The following is a 19,888-nucleotide window of genomic DNA, read 5'->3' as shown; positions in this document are numbered from 1 at the left end:
GAAAGTTACAAACCATACAAATTTAGAAACAAAAATCTTGTTTATAAATAAAAACTATTGATGTGACCATTCATTTTCTTAGTTATATCATTTCCCGTGCAACGAGTATTGCTTCAATCCAATGCTGTTTTCAAAAACTTCAGCTGAAGCTCCAAGTCTTACCAGCCAATTTTTTATAACATCGTTTTTGGTGCTATATCATGCATAAAAATAAGATAAAAGGGTTTATCATCAAAATAACATGAACAGTATCGCATTCCAATAAATATGAAAAGTAAATTGTAGAAAATTGATCGATGAAAGTCAGTTTGCAACTGCAGTTTTACGTTCTAAATATCTTTAAACAAGTTGCTTACAAGTCTTTCATTTACAATTGCGGACATATAATATATAATTGAGTAGCATACATTTGCCATTTGACTGCTTGGTTTAAGTCAACAATTTGTTTACAAAACATTGTTTTTGCGCTTGCACATGTTGACAATTTATCATAGAGTGTCAACGACTTATCTCAAGTACCTTAAGTAGAGGGAGCTTAAATTATGCCATCGGCATGTAAATTAAACTCATTTTGACACGATGCAAATTGTCAACAATCCAAATTTGCTGTAATTAGAGCATGTGGATAAAAAAATGGGCGACTCGAATTCTGCTTCAATACAGATGAATGATGTATTTTCTGTGTGCATTGTACGCCCTGTACAGGTTGTCTAGAGGTCCGACTACTGGTCTAGAGGTCCGGTATCGGACACTTAATCCACTGCCAAATTTAACCAGGGGACTTCCTCACTTTTAGCAATATCAAATTTCAGCAGTGCTGTCAAAATATCTTAGATTTTTTATAGGTCTCATTCCACAAACCGCTGATCAGTACTGTAATCTGTCGGCAAGAATGACAGTGAAAGATATCTTGTGATAAAGGCTTACCCCACCCACTCATTTTACCTTGTTGACAGGAAGTCACGACACCATTCCAAGCATTCTCCCTCCAATTCTTGCGGTGTAATTCGCGGATTGGTCCACCGCAGCGGAACAGAATCATCTGATTCACATTTTTCTTTAAATTCTTCACAAAATTCAGTCAAAAATTGTTTAAAATCCTCTATTTTATTACTAAATTCTCTTTGTTCCATCCCCGTTTGTTTTCATTTCTGACTGGTGCCTGTGCACATATCCCAGTGACGTAAGTAAAAACGGGAAAAATTATTTGGCGGGAAATTTTGACAGCTCTTGGAAGTGATGCTGTTTACAAATTATACAAAAATGTAACTGATACTGCTGTTTGTTATAGCCCTATTTGATGTTAATGCATACAAAATTTTCATTATGTGAAGTGCATAATTATGAGAATGTTTGCACTGACGGTACAAACACAATTGCCGTTATAGCATGTTGTCTTTTTGATATATGTTTTCGCGATGCTGACACTGCGATATAGTAATAATAGTTAAAAGTACAGTGGAATAATCGAGGTTTTCACTGAGTTAACCTAGCAACTTAGTTTTTCAGCCCAGGAAGAGACCCAGATACAAATTTGTCCTCTGGTTCAACAGAAAATCATTCTAACAGTCTAAAATCTGGTAGGAATGTGGCTTATTGAGTGTTACCGGTAGTCCAACTTATGTCGTAATTATCACTTTTATTTCATTTCAGTCTGATATTAGGTCCAACTCGGGCTTGTTTAAGAGCACGCATAATCATAAAGGATTAACATCCGAACACTAATTATAAGCTTCAGAACGAAAGAAATAGTTTGATTTGTTATAGGTAAAACAGCTAATATCATGAACAGAAAAGTTCTTTAGCATGTTCTGCACGAGAGCCAATAGAAAAACAGCTATTAAATATATGCATGAACATAGGCATTTAGCACAGTATAAAGTCCTGCTCGATTTGCCCACCAATCTTTATCCTGGGTGTCCAAGAAGGAACAAGCACATGATAATAGAGATCGTGATGTAAATAAATCTTTCCCCAACCGTTTATTTTCAGATGTTGTAGTTAAATGTTAGATCCTTGTACTCACCTGACATGACATACAGCGTATTACACAGAAACAAGCACAAAAATAAAAATGCTCTTCAGAAATATTTCTCTTTTATAGCCATTAAATAATCAATCTGCTAACAATCATATCTGAAAGACTGAAATGCCTCAATTACACCATTTTAAATAGCTGTTGCTTGTGACTCATGTCAAAGGACTGTCAGGGGAGATAACTTGAGTCACATTGGGATTAATTGAGTGTTGACCAGGTTTTCTATGATTTGAACTATAGTTGTTAAGATATCCGGTTTCAGACTTTTTTCATAGATTTCATATGGACAAAGTTCTATAAGACTTATGTACAAGATATCGCATCTCTAGAATATTGACAAGGTTTTATTTCGATTGGCTTACAGCTCTGACGTCAAAAAATGTAGACGGTTTGTATCTTTTAACGCATTGGTAAATGAATGTACACTTATTAATTAAACGGTTACCGATCTACATCCGGGTCCCCGGAAACACTCTCATCTGCAAGAATGTGGCCAAAGACCACAGTTATTTTTACTATATGTTCTATATAGACAATGTACAATATTGCAATTTTGTCTGCATTCCAATCAAAAAAAAATTACCTGCACTGAATAGAACTATCCAAGAGAAAAAATTCCAGCCACAAGAAATTATGGGTTGACCAGCTCCTTTTTTCAGTATGTTTACCCAAATCATACGCCTATGGTAAATAGTCTTTTGACGGCTGCAAACAGGCAAAATCTGTCTTCTTCAAGTGACCGGTTTTGCATATTCAGACAATTTAATCCTATCAAAATTCACATCTAACTATTATTTCACATCTCCTCTCTTAAATTATGCTTTTTAGTGCATGTCTTTCATTCAATTTTTCACCAATATTCACCATCAAACAGAGGAACTATTTTCCGAGTAAGCACTTTCTTATTGTGGGCAAGTAACTGTGGTCTTGTGCCATGTTGCAGTCGAAGCTTTCGGCGTTTGGCTTCACGGCAAATTTCATACCCCCAAAATTTGTGTTTTACCCCCAGTTTTTGTACCCAGGGGGTAAGTTTACCCCTGAAAAAAAATCTGAGTGGGAACACTGGTCTGTCCGTCTGTCCGTCCGAAGTTCGTGACGCGCCTAGCTCGAAAAATATTTGATATAAATTGATGAAACCTTGCACGAGTCTTTATCATGATATGAACTTGCGCACCTCCTATTTTTCGTCTGGCTCCATCGCCTATTTTCAGAGTTATGGCCCCTGAAATAGTCAAAAATGCACATTTTGACCTTGTGAAACGCCTAGCTCAAAAAGTATTTGATATAGATTCATGAAACCTTGCATGAGTCTTAATCATGATATGAACTTGCGCACCTCCTATTTTTCATCTGGCTCCGCCCTCTATTTTCAGAGTTATGGCCCCTGAAATAGTCAAAAATGCACATTTTCACCTTGTGACATGCCTAGTTCAAAAAGTATTTGATATAGATTCATGAAACCTTGCATGAGTCTTAATCATGATATGAACTTGTGCACCTACTATTTTTCATCTGGCTCCACCCCCTATTTTCAGAGTTATGGCCCCTGAAATAGTCAAAAATACACATTTTCACCTTGTGACATGCCTAGCTCAAAACGTATTTGATATAGATTCATGAAACCTTGCATGAGTCTTAATCATGATATGAACATGTGCACCTCCTATTTTTCATTTGGGTCTGCCCCCAATTTCAGAGTTATGGCCCCTGAAGTAGTCAAAAATACACATTTTCACCTTGTGACATGCCTAGCTCAAAAAGTATTTGATATAGATTCATGAAACCTTGCATGAGTCTTAATCATGATATGAACTTGTGCACCTCCTATTTTTCATTTGGGTCCGCCCCCTATTTTTAGAGTTATGGCCCCTGAAATAGTCAAAAATGTACATTTTCACCTTGTGACACACCTAGCTCAAAAAGTATTTAATATAAATGGTTGAAAACTCGCATAAGTCTTTATCATGATATAAACTTGCACACCTCTAATTTTTTGTCTAGCTCCACCCCTTTTTTTAAAGTTATGGCCCCTGAAATAGTAAAAAAATGCACTTTTTCACCTAATTATATATCTAGCTGAAAAAGTATTTGATGTAAATTCAGGAAACCTTGCTGGAGTCTTTATCGTGATGTGACCTTGCACACTTAGCATTCTTCTTGAGAACCTTAGCTCTTATTACAGAGTTATGGCCCTTGAAATAGCCAAAATAGTGGATTTTTTGTTTGTGATGCTCATAGCTCAAAAAGTATAGCGCCTAGAATAATGAATCCTTTTCATAAAATGTTTGTTGAGGCTATACCCCATTAAGACTGCAAACATTTGAATTATTGCCACTTATTTGTGACAAATGTACCAGTGGGGGGCACACCCTGTGTCCTACAGACACATTCTAGTTTTTTATTATGAACACACCTTACTCTGTTTCAGAGAGATGATTAAATGGAAAAGAGAGAGATAGCAACATTGCCACTAGCCCCTATATACAAGACCAGACTTCATACAGGGGGATATCGAACTGTGTGTGATCTCAGTAAAAGAGGTGCTGACCAGTTGAGTAAAGGTTTGACCACACTAAAATTCTAGTAAATATAGCTAAGCTGCTCTTTATTCTGGGTAAAATTGAGAAACTTCAAATAGCTGAAGCACACACTAGAACCTATTTCAGATGTCTGTATTTTACAAATTCTTGAAGAATTTTATCAGTGTTGAACAAAAATGAAAAGAAAAGTGGGGGTTGGGGGGAGGGGGGGTGCAAATTTGGTGCAAGAAAAATATTTTCAGTCAAACAAATACACAGTAAAATATGAGACCCTAAATTGTAATGATGGTGTATGACCTAAGTTTCCATGACAAATTCTGTGATGCTATTATTATGTCTTCCACCACACAGTGGTGTGGGAGACATATTGATTTACTCCTCTGTGTGTGTGTGTGTGTCCATACTCTTAGTTGAACATCCGATCTCGCCAAACTTGAACAAAATGTGTTTGACCATAAGTCCTTGGCCAAGATCGATAACTAGCCAAATCAGCCCAGGCACTTCGGAATTGTGGCCCTTGAATTACCGAAGATTGGCCTTTTTACTCTTGTCCGCGCTCTAAATCAAACAGTTCTCATCTGATCTTCACCAAACTTGAACCAAATGATTTTGACCATAACTCCTCAGCCACGTTTATTAACTAGACATACAGCCCGAGTCATTTCAGAATTGTACCCTTGAATTACCCAAAATCAGCCTGTTTACTCTTCATATATTAGTAGTGAGTAAACAATATAAAGACTGACTTACTATTTAGATGATTAGGCAGTTGTGGGAGACATGCACTCTCTAGTTTCATTATGAAAATGCTACATAAAAGTCAAACATAGATCTGTGATGAGATTTCTGCAAAAAATTGCAATGAAAATAGGAAAATAGCTCTGAAGAGCATAAAAACGTGGAACTGTTCGAGCGTGCCATTATTTTACTTCCATTTTAAAAAACTTGTGCCATTTTCCTGTTAAGTGTTTGTATATGTAATGGTGATTTGAATAGGTTGTTAAATAAAAAAAAAGATACTGGTTTGATAGCATCTGTCATTTAAAAACCCACCTTGTTTAATCAAAGTCACTGCAAAGAGATAACTTCTAAGTTTATGTAGTGAAAATATGATTGAGATAGGTATTTTTGAAAGACTGATGATTTGAATAGAATGGAATGTTTACAAGTCGTCATTGTTTCTTCATGTTACTCATTCCTGATTTACCTTTAATACTTTGTTAATGGGCAAATTGTGTTAAAGGGACTAACCCACACTTTTTAGTGTCATATTATATACATTCTAAGCCAAACCTTTTGAAAATGAAAATGTTGAATAAATTCACCCAAACTGTAGGCAGGTAGCTTTAATGCCAGAAAAACATAAAATTTAAAAATAACAATGGTTAAATTTCAGATATAGGACTGAATATTCATGATTGTGAAAATATACTGCAAGTAGTAGAGAACCGTAAATCATGCAGTCCCAGGAGTGCCTTGCAGATCTTCAAGGAAGAAGAATCGACTGCAGCAATCATGACTTTCTCGGAGAAGCTGGATGTTGCCCTTGGTGGCGGAATACGTAATGGAATGTTAACCGAGATTTGTGGTGTTCCTGGTGTTGGTAAAACACAGCTGTGGTAAGACTTAACTAAATGTTACATGAAACATCAGTAAATAGCTGCACAGTTGCAAGATTGAGACCCAAGATACAAACTGTAATATATTCCGATTTCTAATGATTAGAGCACCAGTTATTATTTAAATGTTGCATAAAGCTATAGTGATGTCACTGAGTAGTGTTTACTTAGATATTTACAATTGTTTAATCCTTAGCCTGCTAAATTTCTAAAATGGGCTGGCCCATCATTCAGTTTGAGCCATACCATTTCTTATTCAAAGGGTTGTTCACTTAAAATTTACTGACTGAAAAGCGAAAAGGAGTGATCAGTATGAAGCCTACTTGAGTATATTATTGATACATCTTGCTCATATCATTTTTTGTGGAGTATTAGTCGCCTTAAACTTAATTTCTGAATAAAACTTAATTTTTGAATAAAATTTGCCAAAACTACGCCTATACTACTGGTGGGATTTGGTTGAAATGACAAAAATGATCAGTAGCAAGCCTAGTTTTGCATACAATATATTTTATGGAGGAATATTTTCATGACTATATACATAAGGTCATTAACATAGCCCCATTCGAAATTTTCAGTATCATTTTATCTAAGTTAACATCTACTTCCATTCTGTTTTTTTAAAACAAAAACAAACAAGAAAACTGCATTATCATTGGGGGACATGCATTTGTTTCACCTCAAAAACACACCGTCTAGTTTAACCCTTGCTGTAGTAACATGCTTTGTTTTTCTCACAAGACACTACTAGTCAAATTTCTTTTACTAGATTCAGTACTTGCTGTTGCGACATGCTGTATTTCATAGGCTAAATTCTTTTACTATATTCCAAACAATCTTTAAATATTTGGAGTGTAGCTGCATGATGGGGCATATGACATTGTGATGTCAACTTGTTGAGTGAGATTCAGTTACTTAATTCTATTACATTTAGAAATTGTCACAGGTCGATTTTTAACTGAGCCGCACCATGAGAAAACCAACATAGTGTGTTTGTGACCAGCATGGATCCAGACCAGCCTGCGCATCCGCGCAGTCTTGTTAAGATCCATGCTGTTCGCTAATGGTTTCTCATTGCAATAGGCTTTGAAAGCAAACAGCATGGATCCTGACCAGACTGTGCGGATGTGCAGGCTGGTCTGGATCCATGCTTGTTGCAAACTCACTATGTTGGTTTTCTCATGGCGCAGCTCAATTTACTTATGATATTTTCAGTTTACAGTTGTCATGTGATGTACAGATACCTGCAGTGTTTGGTGGTTTAGAGGGAGAAGTGATCTACATGGACACCGAGGGAGGATTTATCCTTGACAGAGTTACTGACCTTGTCACAGCTACTGTCAGACATTGTCAGTTTATTGCCAGTGGTGAAAATGACAAAGGTACAACAAAGCTACAATTACTGCTAATTTGTAAGCATTTTTCATGGTATTTGAATACACACCTGTCTTTGGATATGTGATTTTTTTAACAACAGGCAATGGTTGAAATAAAGGTAAGGGGCCTCTGTGGCACAGTGGTTAAGGTCGCTGACTGAATCACTTGCCCCTTACGAACAAGAGTTTGAAACCTTGCTTGGGATGTAGAATTCATGTGAGGAAGCTATCTTGCTTACTTATTGAAGGTTCTTGGTTCTACCCAGGAGTACTTCTGTGATGAAACATTACTTGGTTCTTCTCCACTATCAAAAAGCTAGAAAAGACGCCATATGACCTAAATTGTGTCAGATAAACAGAATATAGTGTCAGCTGTGGCAGCTATGACAATAGGTAAGTTAATTGTAGGAAACTGTGTAAATGGTGTCTGTATTAATTACAGATATAAAAGCAACAATGATGGCATTGGCAGTAGAGAAGTTACCGTATTTTCCCCAAGTGTTGGGACAGCATAAAATAATTATTTTTTTCACTGTCCCAAGACTTATTTCCCGAAAAATAATTATTTTAAAAAGTGTCCCAAAAATATGGACACAATAATCGTCATCAGGTAACATCTCCCACCAACCCATGTTGAAAGCGGGGAAAAAAACGTTAACGATTATCGGTAATTATTCTGTTGATAAACTAAGTCATTGACCTTGTTTTCATCATCAGTTAACACCCCCTCAAAGAGCTAAAATAAGTGTGGTCGGTATCATGACATTTGATGTGGAGATCAAAGCGGTATAGTTTCCCGTGATTTTCATGGCATTATGTCATGTTTTTGCAACATGTGGCACATCACTGTTTGATCGTACCGCCTCGGTTCTTTAAAGCACAGAGCTATAAAAATAAATATGTACTTATAGTTCTTTGTTTAATTTAAAATCAATAAAAAAAGTTAAAGCGAATGTGCAATATCCCGTATAAACTGACAAGTAAGCATGTCAAACTATAATAGCGGTTATCCTACCTCTGTAACCTATTTGCCCTCAAGGAAATTACATAATGGTTTGAGAAGAATATCTTATAAAGTGTCGTGTCAAAAAATACATGTATAAAGATTAATTCAAAACTTATTAAAAAACCGCAACGACGTCATTATTGTTTTTGTTTTTTTAAACCGCATTTATTATTTATGTTCACTAGGTCACGTAACCTATTCTGCCGCACTAACAGAAATCTGTTTGCCAAAAATTGTTTTACTCCATATTTTTAAATTGCTGCCGCTTTTTCGTTATTTAAGATTTTTCTATTCTGTTTTTTTTTTTTTTTGTAATTTCTCGTCAAAAGTCTAACTTTTATGCCCATGGTATGTATCATCTATTTACTTTTAGAAAGAAATAAGTATTTAGGATCACGCAGTCTGAAATTTTGCAAGTAATTTTATGAAAATTTGCCTGTTTTTATACAATTTTGCCTACATTTCTGTCGATATCTTTTTAAAATTTTTATAGAATTCAAACTATATTACTTCTCAATCAGTGTTGAAAATTTAAAGCGATAATATTAAAAAATTAATGCATGATGCGTGTTTTTTGTATACGTGTCGATAAACAAAAGTAACGGCGATGTAAATTAGACATTACGTTACGTCGCACGTGCTCATGGAATGGAAAATTACTGGCATGGCGTTTTGATATCTGTACAATTCGTGGGTTAATTCCAGTCAGTGGTAAATTAAAATAAATAACCAATGGAAAACGGACTTCCTGGCTGCAGCAAAAAATATACAATACTTAACTGGTATGGTAAAAAACACTTAACTGTCAAGGAATATCAACTAAAAACACAACCAGAAAATGTTACAAAAAATATTCTTTGGTTCTTATATTTATTTGATCGATACAACACCATACAATGTATAATAACGGTATTTGAGTTACATTTTGAATCGGTACACAACCATAGTCCTAACACTTAGGGACGAAAAATACGATGAGAAAATACATGTCCAAAAAATTAGGGACAAGAAAAATAATTATTTTTCCAGATTTTAGGGGTGTCCCAAGATTAAGGGTGTCCCAAGACTTAGGGAAAATACGGTACTTGCAGTGAACTGTGTTAATTTTCAGATATACAGGCAAAAGTATCAGCTATGACTGTGGAAAAGTTACTGGCAGGAATTCATGTATACAAGTGTCACGACAACACTCAGTTGTTAGCTGCAATCAACCTTCTTCCAGATTTATTGCACCAAAACAAAAAGGTTATTTTCTTCTTGTATCAAATTTTATTCGATCCAGGAGGGGAAAATAATCTCTTACAAGAAAGAACAAAATCCAACACATTCATAAATCCAAGATACGGGCCATTGTTCTTAGGTTCTTTAATTAGTCCTGTACTGGTTGAAACCTTCAAGGGATTTTAATGTTACTTGGCACAGGTGTTCCCCATAATGAGCAAAAGTGTCTTGAGCAACTCCAAGACCCCTTACTTAAGGGTCAGGGTCAAACTTGGAGGTCAAAGGTCAGCAGGATTTTTTTCTGACTGCTTCATAACTCATCCAACCGGCAAGGAATTTTAATATTACTCGGCAAAGGTGAGTCCATGAAAAGGGCATTGTCATATGCAACTCCCATACTCCTAGTGCAAAGGTCAAGTGTTTGGGTTTTTTATGCCCCCACTTTTGGGGGGTGGCATATAGATTTGCCCTTGTCCGTCCTCCATCCATCCGTCCTTCCGAGAATGTTGTGTCGCGCGTAGCTCCAAAAGTATTTGACGTAGAGTCACAAAACTTTACAGGAATGTTGGTCAGCATGTGTAGTTGTGCACCTGGGGTTTCACGTCCGGATTCATTCAGTTGTGTAGGAGTTATGGCCCCTGACTTTGTAAAAATTGGTCATTTTTAGCTCGACTATACGAAGTATAAGGAGAGCTATCCTACTCGCCCCAGCGTAAGCGTCGGCGTCTTTCCACGTCCCCACCTTGGTTAAAGTTTTGGTGCACTTTCTCTTTTTTCAACTTATCTCTGTGTAATTACTTGATGGATTTGATTCAAACTTGAAATACTTATTCCTCATCATCATCATCCACATCATCTGACATAAGGGCCATAACTCTGGCACCAATATTTCATGAATTATCCCCCCTTTTCACTTAGATTTTCAGGTTAAAGTTTTGATGCACTTTCACTCTATCTCTGTTATTACTGAATGGATTTGATTCAAACTTAAATAGTTGTTCAACATCATCACCCACATCATATGACACAAGGTGCATAACTCTGGCACCATTTTTTCATGAATTATTCCCCTTTTTACTTAGAATTTCAGGTTAAAGTTTTATGCACTTTCACTCTATCTCTGTTATTACTGAATGGATCTGATTCAAACTTAAACAATTGTTCAACATCATTACCATCATTACATTATGCACCTTGTATCATATGACACAAGGTGCATAACTCTGGGACCAATTTTTCATGAATTATTTCCCCTTTTTACTTAGAATTTTAGGTTAAAGTTTTGATGCATTTTCACTCTGTCTCTGATATTACTGAATGGATTTGATTCAGACTTTAAATGGTTGTTCAACATCATCACCCACACCATATGATGCAAGGTGCATAACTCTGGCATCAATTTTTCATTTATTATTCCCCCTTTTTACTAAGAATTTTAGGTTAAAGTTTTGATGCACTTTCACCCTGTCTCTGTTATTACTGAATGGATTTGATTCAACATCATCACCCACACTATATGACACAAGCTGCATAACTCTGGCACCAATATTTAATGAATTATGCCCCTTTTTGCTTAGGATATACTTATATAGTGTTTTGATACATTTTATCTTTACCTCTCTTATTACTTTAAGTTGATATCTTTGACATAGACTCAGGCTATTGTGCAATATCTTCATCCACAATTGGAGTCATTAAACACTCCAGTGACAGCTCTAGTTTCCTCAGATATGCCCAGTTTCACTATCCAGCATCGAAATAGTGGAGCGCGCTGTCTCCTGTGACAGCTCTTGTAATGTTGTGTCGCGCCTACCCCCGAAAGTATTTGACCTAGAGTCACAAAACTTTACAGGAATGTTGGTCAGCATGTGTAGTTGTGCACCTGGGGTTTTGCGTCCAGATTCATTCAGTTGTGTAGTAGTTATGCAGAGGTCGCGAAAGCCATCGGACCGTCGGACATTTCCGGTAAATTTTGATCCGGTCCGGCGTGATATATCAAGTTCACAAGACCGAGTGTCCGATAAAAATTGCAGGTCAATATGATAAAACAAGAAGAAAGTCCTCCGCGATTTCGCGAAAGTTTGACTTTCATCATTAAATTGTAACATGGAATCCCGAGAAATTGATGTCAAATTATATTTTAGTAAGCAATTGTTTCATTGGTACTTAAAATAGAACCAGTAGAAACCCCTCACGACGTCACGACAATTCTAAGAACGCGCATTATCATTGGATGCTTACTGATCGTGGATGGTACTCGATTTATTTACGCGGTAACCAGACGGGAATTTCCAGAAATTCCGAGGTCATCTTTCTCTTTATATGTCAACATCAACGTGACTCGGTGCAAACAATAGACTTGTGGGGGGAAAAGACAGCGATGATATAGTAAATGAATATGAATAAAATCTGTAAAAAGATCCTTTGGAAGCAAAGAATGCAACCAAGAAGAATAACAGCAGACTCGTTTTGACTGAGTCTGTTCGCGAGAGGTAATGAAATGTGAAACATCTCTCACGCCCCCTAGCAACGGCTTAAGCGGGACTCTAAATCTATTACACATATGTTGAATGGACTCCATGGTCCAAAAGGACCAGAAAATATAACAACACTGAATCCAAGTACAGGGAGACTTTTTACAGCCTGAAAACTTAATGTCTGAAATCTGTTTCAATTAATATGTGGAAATAAACTAAAAGGATGTAGATTCGTGTAATGCTGTCTATATAAACTATGTATAAATATCAGTTTTAAAGATCAGATACCAAATTTATTAAAAAGAATTCAGTCTGGTAAAATATTATCCGGTCCTGTAAAAAAATCATGTTTACCAGACCGACTGTCCTGTGAATATTCAGGGTCTTTCGTGAACACTGAGTTATGGCCCCTGACTTAGTAAAAAATTGGTCATTTTAATGTTGTGTCGCGCGTAGCTCCAAAAGTATTTGACCTAGAGTCACCAAAGTTTACAGGAATGTTGGTCAGCATGTGCAGTTGTGCACCTGGGGTTTCGCGTCCCGATTCACTCAGTCGTGTAGGAGTTATGGCCCCTGACTTAGTTAAAAATTGATCATTTTAATGTTGTGTCGCGCGTAGCTCCAAAAGTATTTGACCTAGAGTCACCAAAGTTTACAGGAATGTTGGTCAGCATGTGCAGTTGTGCACCTAGGGTTTCGCGTCCGGATTCATTCAGTCATGTAGGAGTTATGGCCCCTGACTTAGTTAAAAATTGGTCATTTTAATGTTGTGTCGCGCGTAGCTCCAAAAGTATTTGACCTAGAGTCACCAAAGTTTAAAGGAATGTTGGTCAGCATTTGCGGTTGTGCACCTGGGGTTTCGCGTCCGGATTCATTCAGTCGTGTAGGAGTTATGGCCCCTGACCTAGGAAAAAATTTGTGTCCTTTGTCATGTAGTGGGGGCATCATTTCTAGTTTTCTCAATAACTGTGCCATCCATCTACAGATTTTAATCTTACTTTGCACAAATGTTCCCAATAATGAGACAATATAACATATATAGCTGACAGACCCCTTATTCATGTCATTAATAGCTACTTGCTTAGATACTACTTTAGATCCAAACCAAATTCTATAACTATAACTGGCTCAGGATAAAACTTGCTTCTTCTTTTTGCCGGCCCACTTAGCTCAGTAGGGAGAAGGCAGATCAATGGATTGCGGGGTCGTGAGTCCGATCCCTGGGTGAGGGGTATGTTCTCTATGACGATTTGATAACGTGCATTGTGTCTGAAATGATTTGTCCTCCACCTTTCATTCTTGTGGGGTAATTGGCAGTTCTTTGTGGAGGACAGGTTTGTACTGGTACAGAATCAGGGAACACTAGGTTAACTGCCCGCCATTACATAACTGAAATACTGTTGAAAAACTGCGTTAAACCCAAAACAAACAGACAAATCCTTTTATTCTTGAGAACAGTTGCTAAAATTTTGTTTATCTTCTTAACTTGAATACCATTTTCATCGTTACAGATAAAACTTGTGGTAATAGACAGTATAGCTTTTCATTTCCGGCACGACTTTGAGGACCTGTCGTTGAGAACACGTATTCTTACCAGCCTTGCACAAACATTGACAGGAATTGCCAGAAAACATAATATAGCAGTGAGTCAAACTACTACTATTTGACAGTGATAGTTCTTCGAATTTTCGCATATTTTCTTGATAATGTTTGCATATTTATTTGGAGGAAGGCGATTTTAAAAGACAACAGTGAAAGGTCTCTGTTGTGTACTTTTGGTTTAGTGTCATCTTTGAAATGTACACGCAGATAACCTTGACAGTCCTTGATAAATAGTTGAAGTCCATCTTCTTTAGAATATCGAGAACAACTGATACACTTGTATTGCATCGTTGAAAGCGTAAAGCTCAATATAGCAGTTATTCAATTGTTAGGTTGTAGTGACCAATCAGATGACAACAAGAGTTCACCAAGGATCTGACAAAGGGTCACACCTGGTTCCCTGTTTAGGAGAGAGTTGGGGTCATGCATGTACAACAAGGGTTATACTGGAGTATGAGAGAGACAGAAGACTTGCTTGGTTGTACAAATCTCCATGTAGACCACAGACAAAGGTTCATTATCAGATAACAGTAAGTAAACATTTGTTTGACACCTTTTCAGAACTCTACTTTCAGTCATGTTTGTCAAAGATTGTACAATGAGACAAAAAGAAAACTGGAGGAGTTTTTTGTCAGCTTCATATCTTTTTATGCCTCCACACATTTAGATTTTTTTCTTAAGACTATTTTTACCACAGTTATCGCCCTTTGATAGTTTTTGCTATATGGAATATAAAGAAAAGTTTTGTATGTCCAACTCCACCCACACTATGAGCCTGATTTGCTTCAAACTTTCATAGATGAACAAGCTTGTTGTGCAAAAAAGATTTTTTTTCTGTGAATATTTTTAATGTAGTTATGGCCCTTTGATAGTTTTTGCTATATAGAGGATGGCACAATATGTGGGGGTATCCGTGTCCTATGGACACAATCTAGTTAAAATATAAGGAGAGCTTTCCTACTCGCCCTTGTGTAGTGTGTGTTTATATTCCTTGTTAAAAGTTTGATGCATTTTCACTTAACTCCATTATTTTGTTGTTGGATTTACTTCAAACTTTAAAAATAATGTTCCTCATTGTTGCTCTCTTCATATGACACAAAGCCTCATAGCTCTGCCATCAGTCATTCATGAATTGTGCCCCCTTTTTACCTCATCTGAGCACGAAGTGCTCAAGGTGATCTGTTGTAGTCCAATCTTCATGAAAATTAGAATGTTTGCCTCTAAGAAATCTCGAGTGGGAAACTAGGTCATTAGGTCAAATAATAGAAAAAAAACTTTATTAACACTATGGAGACCAAATTTTTTACCTGATCTTCATAAAACAGAACATTTGTCTGTATGAAATCTTTGTTAAGTTTGAAACTTGGCTGGGTAACCATTAGGTCAAGAAACTATGTCAGTTCTTATAAACACCTTGTTAACACACTAGTGGCCAATTTTTCTACTTTATCATCATTTTTGTCTGATCATTTGTCTCTTTGAAATCTAAGATGAATTTGAAACAAGGTTACCTGATGTCTAAAACTAGGCCACTAGGTCAATTCACAGAAACTGCAGTATTCCATGGTCTTATATAAGCCGTGTTTTGTATGACAAATTGACAAGTCCTCTTATAATGATTTTAGTTTAAAAAAAAAAAATACAAGGTTGGTATTCATCAATTTTTAGCTCACCTGAGCCAAAGGCTCACGGTGAGCTTTTGAGACCACTCAGTGTCTGTCGTCTGTCATCAGTCGTCCGTCAACATTTTCTAAAAAGATTTTCTACTTGAAAACCATTGGGCAGAATTACACCAAACTTCACAGGAATGATCCTTGGGTGGCCCCCTTTCAAAATTGTTCAAAGAATTGAATTCCATGCAGAACTCAGTTTGCCATGGCAACCAAAAGGAAATTTTTTAAAAATCTTCTTGCCTGAAACCGCAAGGCATAGAGCCTTGATATTTGGCATGTTACATCATCTAATGGTCCTCTATGAAGAATGTTAAAATTGTGCCCCTTGGATGAAAAAGGCCTCACCCCGGGGGTCACAAGTTTTACATAGACTTAAATAGGAAAAAACTTTAAAAATCTTCTTGTCCAAAACTGCAAGGCATAGAGCCTAAATACTTAGGATGTGGCATCATCTAATGGTCCTCTACGAAGACTGTTCAAATTATGCCCCTGGGGTGAAAAGAGGCCCCGCCCTGGGGGGTCACTTGTTATATGAGTTATATAGGACTAAATACTTCAAAAATTATCAGATCATATTTCTTAGACTGTTTAATTATAATTACCTGATGACCCCAAGCAATTAGGGGTCACTTGACTATGACCTTGACCTGCTGACCTACTTTCTTGTTTTTTAAGGTACAGTCTTATAATTTGGATGACATGTACAGTTTTGCACACCGATCTTAAAACTGACTTTCAGTGACCATGAATGTGACCTACTTTCTAATATTTTAGCATCAGTTGCCATTTTAGTCATGTGGCTCATATTACTCAGGTAAGCGATTCAGGGTCATCATGACCCTCTTGTTGATTTAGACTTAGGAACAAAAAAAAATGTTCCTGTAACATTGGTTCTAGCAAACTTACCATGCTGAATTTGTGTAGAGTTGTCTGTAGCAAATTGTTAATTTAATATTGACAGAGAGAAAAAAAGAAAGTTCATCATTTTAAAGTCTAGGTCTAAATTTCAGATTTAAAATATTCCTGATTGTGGGAGAATATAACTCTAATGTTTATCATGTTACACTTTCATTTCTAGAAAGACGGAATAAGGGATGTGGTAAACTCAACAGTACAGCAACAAAACATTCCTACAGAGACATTTTCCGATAGCTCTGTTGAAAACCCAGCCAAAAGACAGAAACTCTTATGACCTGCAGAGATTTCACTTTTATCCAGTCAATTAAAAGATTGCATTATCAGCTGATAAAAGATTTGATATTCATATCATTATTAAAGAGAGGCATCTGTTTTGTTGTTCAGGAGTCTGTTTTGTTGTTCAGGAATATGTTGAATGACTGCGGACGTGTTGTCATTTTTGGCAATTAAAAGAGTAATGTAGCATCATTGAAACTATTCTGTATAGGAGAGATCTGTTTGTATACAAATCAGTCGTATTTTTAGAACTGATAAGACAAAGGTCGGGTGGGCAGACGCCGATCGTCCATGTTTTTTTGTAAACAGTGATGTTTTTCTAACAGCTTAAAACACAAATGATATCAGTAATTTTTTGATCAATGGAAAGGATATATTAAAACAAGTAATTTATTGATTACTTTTAATTATTATTTCGAAATAAAATGGATTAATTATGAACACTTAACTTACAGTGTTTTTTCTAAAACTTTGGAGCATTGTTACGCCGCTATTAAAATCATATGTCATTTAAAATGGTTTTTCGTTTTAAAAAGATATTTAAATAAGAAAATACGAAAATCGTAAGCATTTCAAAACTTCTTGAATTTCTAAAATCCATAAATTAGCGAAAAAGTTACTAAAAATTCCGATCCCATACACAATGTAAAAACATTTGTTTAGCCCACCACCAGATAAACAGGTGTTAATGTGTGACGTCACGGTGATCTCTCCTATACTATGGTTATTTAAAAAGTTATTTATTGACCATTATTCAAGTACTTAATCCAGTAAGATAGTTCTGTTAAATTTCTAAAATAGACTTGTCCATTGTTCAGTTTGGGCCATACCACATATTATTCAAAGGGGTGTTCACTGAAAATTTACTGACTGAATAGTGAACAGTGCAGACCATGCTAAAAAATGAAATTGATGGCATAACATAATTTACCTGTAAAGCATAGAATAAAGCCGGGCTCCAACATATGGAAGTATAAATCAAACCTAGAATGTTGATTGATAAAATGGGCAGTGTTTTCTATCTTTCTGAAAATTAAATGTTAGAACAAAAAACTTTGACATGAAATGATTCCAGATTAGATATGAAATTAGCTTGGCATTTGCACATCTCTGTAATCATGGGCTAATATTTCGGAAATAAGCACAACTTCACACATGTATAAAGTTTCATTAAAATCTACATTTTTGGATTTTTACTGTAAATGAAAATCATCAGTCACCAGAATTGTGAGTTTTCCCATAGACTCCCATTTTGAAAACTTCAGGGCTTAAGTTCCAAACTTTTTAAGTCAGTCTAATAGAAAATCAAGCACAATCTATCTTTTTTATAGGCTGAATTTTCTCAGTTCATGCATAACTTTGAAAATTCGGGGTTAGATCAATTTGCACATTATAGAAAATACTTGTAGTTCAAATTTACTTATGTTGTATTAATGAAATTCTTGCTACATTTTGTATATAAGCATTTGTTATCTGACGTTTGTTTTTAATGTATCTCTTTTACTTGCAATTGTCATTAGACAGTGTACATAATACTGAAACATATATTATACATTAGTAATATTTACATTGCATTTACTGTAATACTGTATTATTCTAGCATGATTATTATGAGAATGTATTGGTAATCAATTTAAAATGCAGCAAACAGGGCCTCCACTGCCATTTGTGAATGTAGCCAAATGCTACAAATTCAAAGAACTGGCTACAGATTTTTGAATTTTATTAAAATCTGGCCAAATTTCAGCAATTCGGCTTCAGTTTGGCAGTTTCTCTCAAAAAGTGGCTACAACTTTCTGAGGCACAGTAGAGGCCATATCTGTTTGTTGCAGATACAGAATATGTTACAGAACTAGTTTGAAACTTCACTGTTCAGGCATTTTTGGTATCTAATTTCTTTTCTGTAGATCATTTTGATAAATTAGCTAGAAAGAGTATATACCAGTCACCAAGTAATTACTGTATAATTGGATGTTTCTCATATTTTTCACTCAAATTCAGTCTTATCATTGCCATGGCGATTTTGTTAAGTTTGTTCAATAAAATATTACATTATTTTACTAAATTGGAGTTCGGCTTTGTTCTTATTTCTGGTATTTTATGCAGTTATAGCATACTGGTACTTGCACCTTTGATGTAGCAGGATGTGTTAGAATAGTTAAAATAATAAAAAAAAAATATCTGCTGCTTGAATTCTGTGCCGCAAATGAAAAACAATATATCGATTATGCCTACCAAGAGATATTTGGAGTTATAGCTTTGATGTTTGCATCTGCCAACAGTTGTCTTGGGGTCTCTGTAGAGAATATTTCGTCCGATCTTGTTCAAACTTATACTTAAACAACCTCTTTATGATTTTGTTCACTCATAAAGAGAGATAAATGAAACCTGTAAAAATAAAAAATTCAGTTGTTTCTACCCCCCTTCACACAAACCCTAAGGGCAATAAGTAAAATATCACTCATCAGTTGAAAGCGGTCCGTATCATACTTATAGACATGGGGTGGGGGGGGGGGGGTCAATTCTGAACCCAGAAGCTCCGTTTAAACAAAACTTTGTATCCATGGATCCATGCTGTTTGCTTTCATAGCCTATTGCAATTAGAGAAACCGTTAGTGAACAGCATGGATCCAGACCAGACTGCGGGCATGCGCAGGCTGGTCTGGATCCATGCTGGTTGCAAAGCCACTATGTTGGTTTTCTCATGGCGTGGCTCATACATTTTCACTCCTGTGCTGCCTCAACTAGTCTACTTCCCACTACACTGTTCATAGAAAACAAATTAACAGATGGGCAGTTAAGAATGTTTGGTTTTCTGCACCTGGTCAGTCACGGAATCCATCCAAACAATCAGTCATTTTGTTTTCTCTCCATGTATTTTATGTGATGTTTGAATTATAACCGGAATGTTCGACATATGTGACACAGACATACTATTTCGTAGATGTTGATAGAGATAAATGTGAGGCCAGGAATGACAACTCTATTCAAGACAATGCTTGGACATTATGTATAAATGTTTAAATTTGTTAATAAAAATCTCAGAGATCAGGGTAGTGTTATTATAAACCAATATTCCTACAGCATACTTTCGAGCAATGAAGGGTGTAAGATACTGTACACTTGACACGCTACAAATATG

The 19,888-nt window shown here is 36.1% G+C and overlaps 2 protein-coding genes across 4 annotated transcripts in view; one reads left to right on the top strand and one right to left on the bottom strand.

Moving 5' to 3' along the window:
• The window catches only part of LOC123534385 (protein phosphatase 1F-like), a 33,709-nt gene extending 32,546 nt beyond the window's left edge, over nucleotides 1–1,163 (bottom strand). Inside the window, exon 1 of the mRNA XM_045316612.2 lies at nucleotides 946–1,163. Coding sequence (XP_045172547.2) covers nucleotides 946–1,133 — 188 coding nt within the window. The 5' untranslated portion in view covers nucleotides 1,134–1,163. The remainder of the gene's footprint in view (nucleotides 1–945) is intronic.
• Nucleotides 1,164–1,210: 47 nt separating this feature from the next.
• LOC123535191 (DNA repair protein RAD51 homolog 3-like) lies at nucleotides 1,211–18,811 on the top strand. Of its 3 annotated transcripts, none has more exons than XM_045317754.2 (8): nucleotides 1,211–1,265; nucleotides 4,467–4,599; nucleotides 5,975–6,197; nucleotides 7,413–7,579; nucleotides 9,691–9,824; nucleotides 13,789–13,920; nucleotides 14,212–14,409; nucleotides 16,631–18,811. In XM_045317754.2, exons 2-8 carry the CDS (start codon nucleotides 4,479–4,481, stop codon nucleotides 16,742–16,744), a joined length of 1,089 nt encoding a protein of 362 aa, XP_045173689.2. In that variant the 5' UTR covers nucleotides 1,211–1,265; nucleotides 4,467–4,478; the 3' UTR covers nucleotides 16,745–18,811. The 3 variants fall into 3 exon arrangements, with proteins under 3 accessions (XP_045173689.2, XP_045173684.2, XP_045173687.2); XM_045317749.2 differs by having other exon boundaries at nucleotides 7,413–7,609; XM_045317752.2 differs by lacking the exon at nucleotides 1,211–1,265 and adding an exon at nucleotides 1,296–1,364 and having other exon boundaries at nucleotides 7,413–7,609.
• Nucleotides 18,812–19,888: the final 1,077 nt, after the last annotated feature.

Source organism: Mercenaria mercenaria, chromosome 12, assembly GCF_021730395.1.
Source record: "Mercenaria mercenaria strain notata chromosome 12, MADL_Memer_1, whole genome shotgun sequence".
NCBI lineage: Eukaryota > Metazoa > Mollusca > Bivalvia > Venerida > Veneridae > Mercenaria > Mercenaria mercenaria.
Note: the sequence above shows the minus strand (reverse complement) of the source record. Positions and strands in the feature narration are given on the sequence as shown.

Coding starts and splice junctions, on each gene's coding strand:
- LOC123535191 (XM_045317749.2), top strand. CDS start 4,479: ATGGAAAAGAGAGAGATAGCAACATTGCCACTAGCCCCTATATACAAG. Junction 7,610..9,690: donor GCTACAATTACTGCTAATTT/GTAAGCATTTTT, acceptor GTTAATTTTCAG/ATATACAGGCAAAAGTATCA. Junction 9,825..13,788: donor TATTGCACCAAAACAAAAAG/GTTATTTTCTTC, acceptor TCATCGTTACAG/ATAAAACTTGTGGTAATAGA.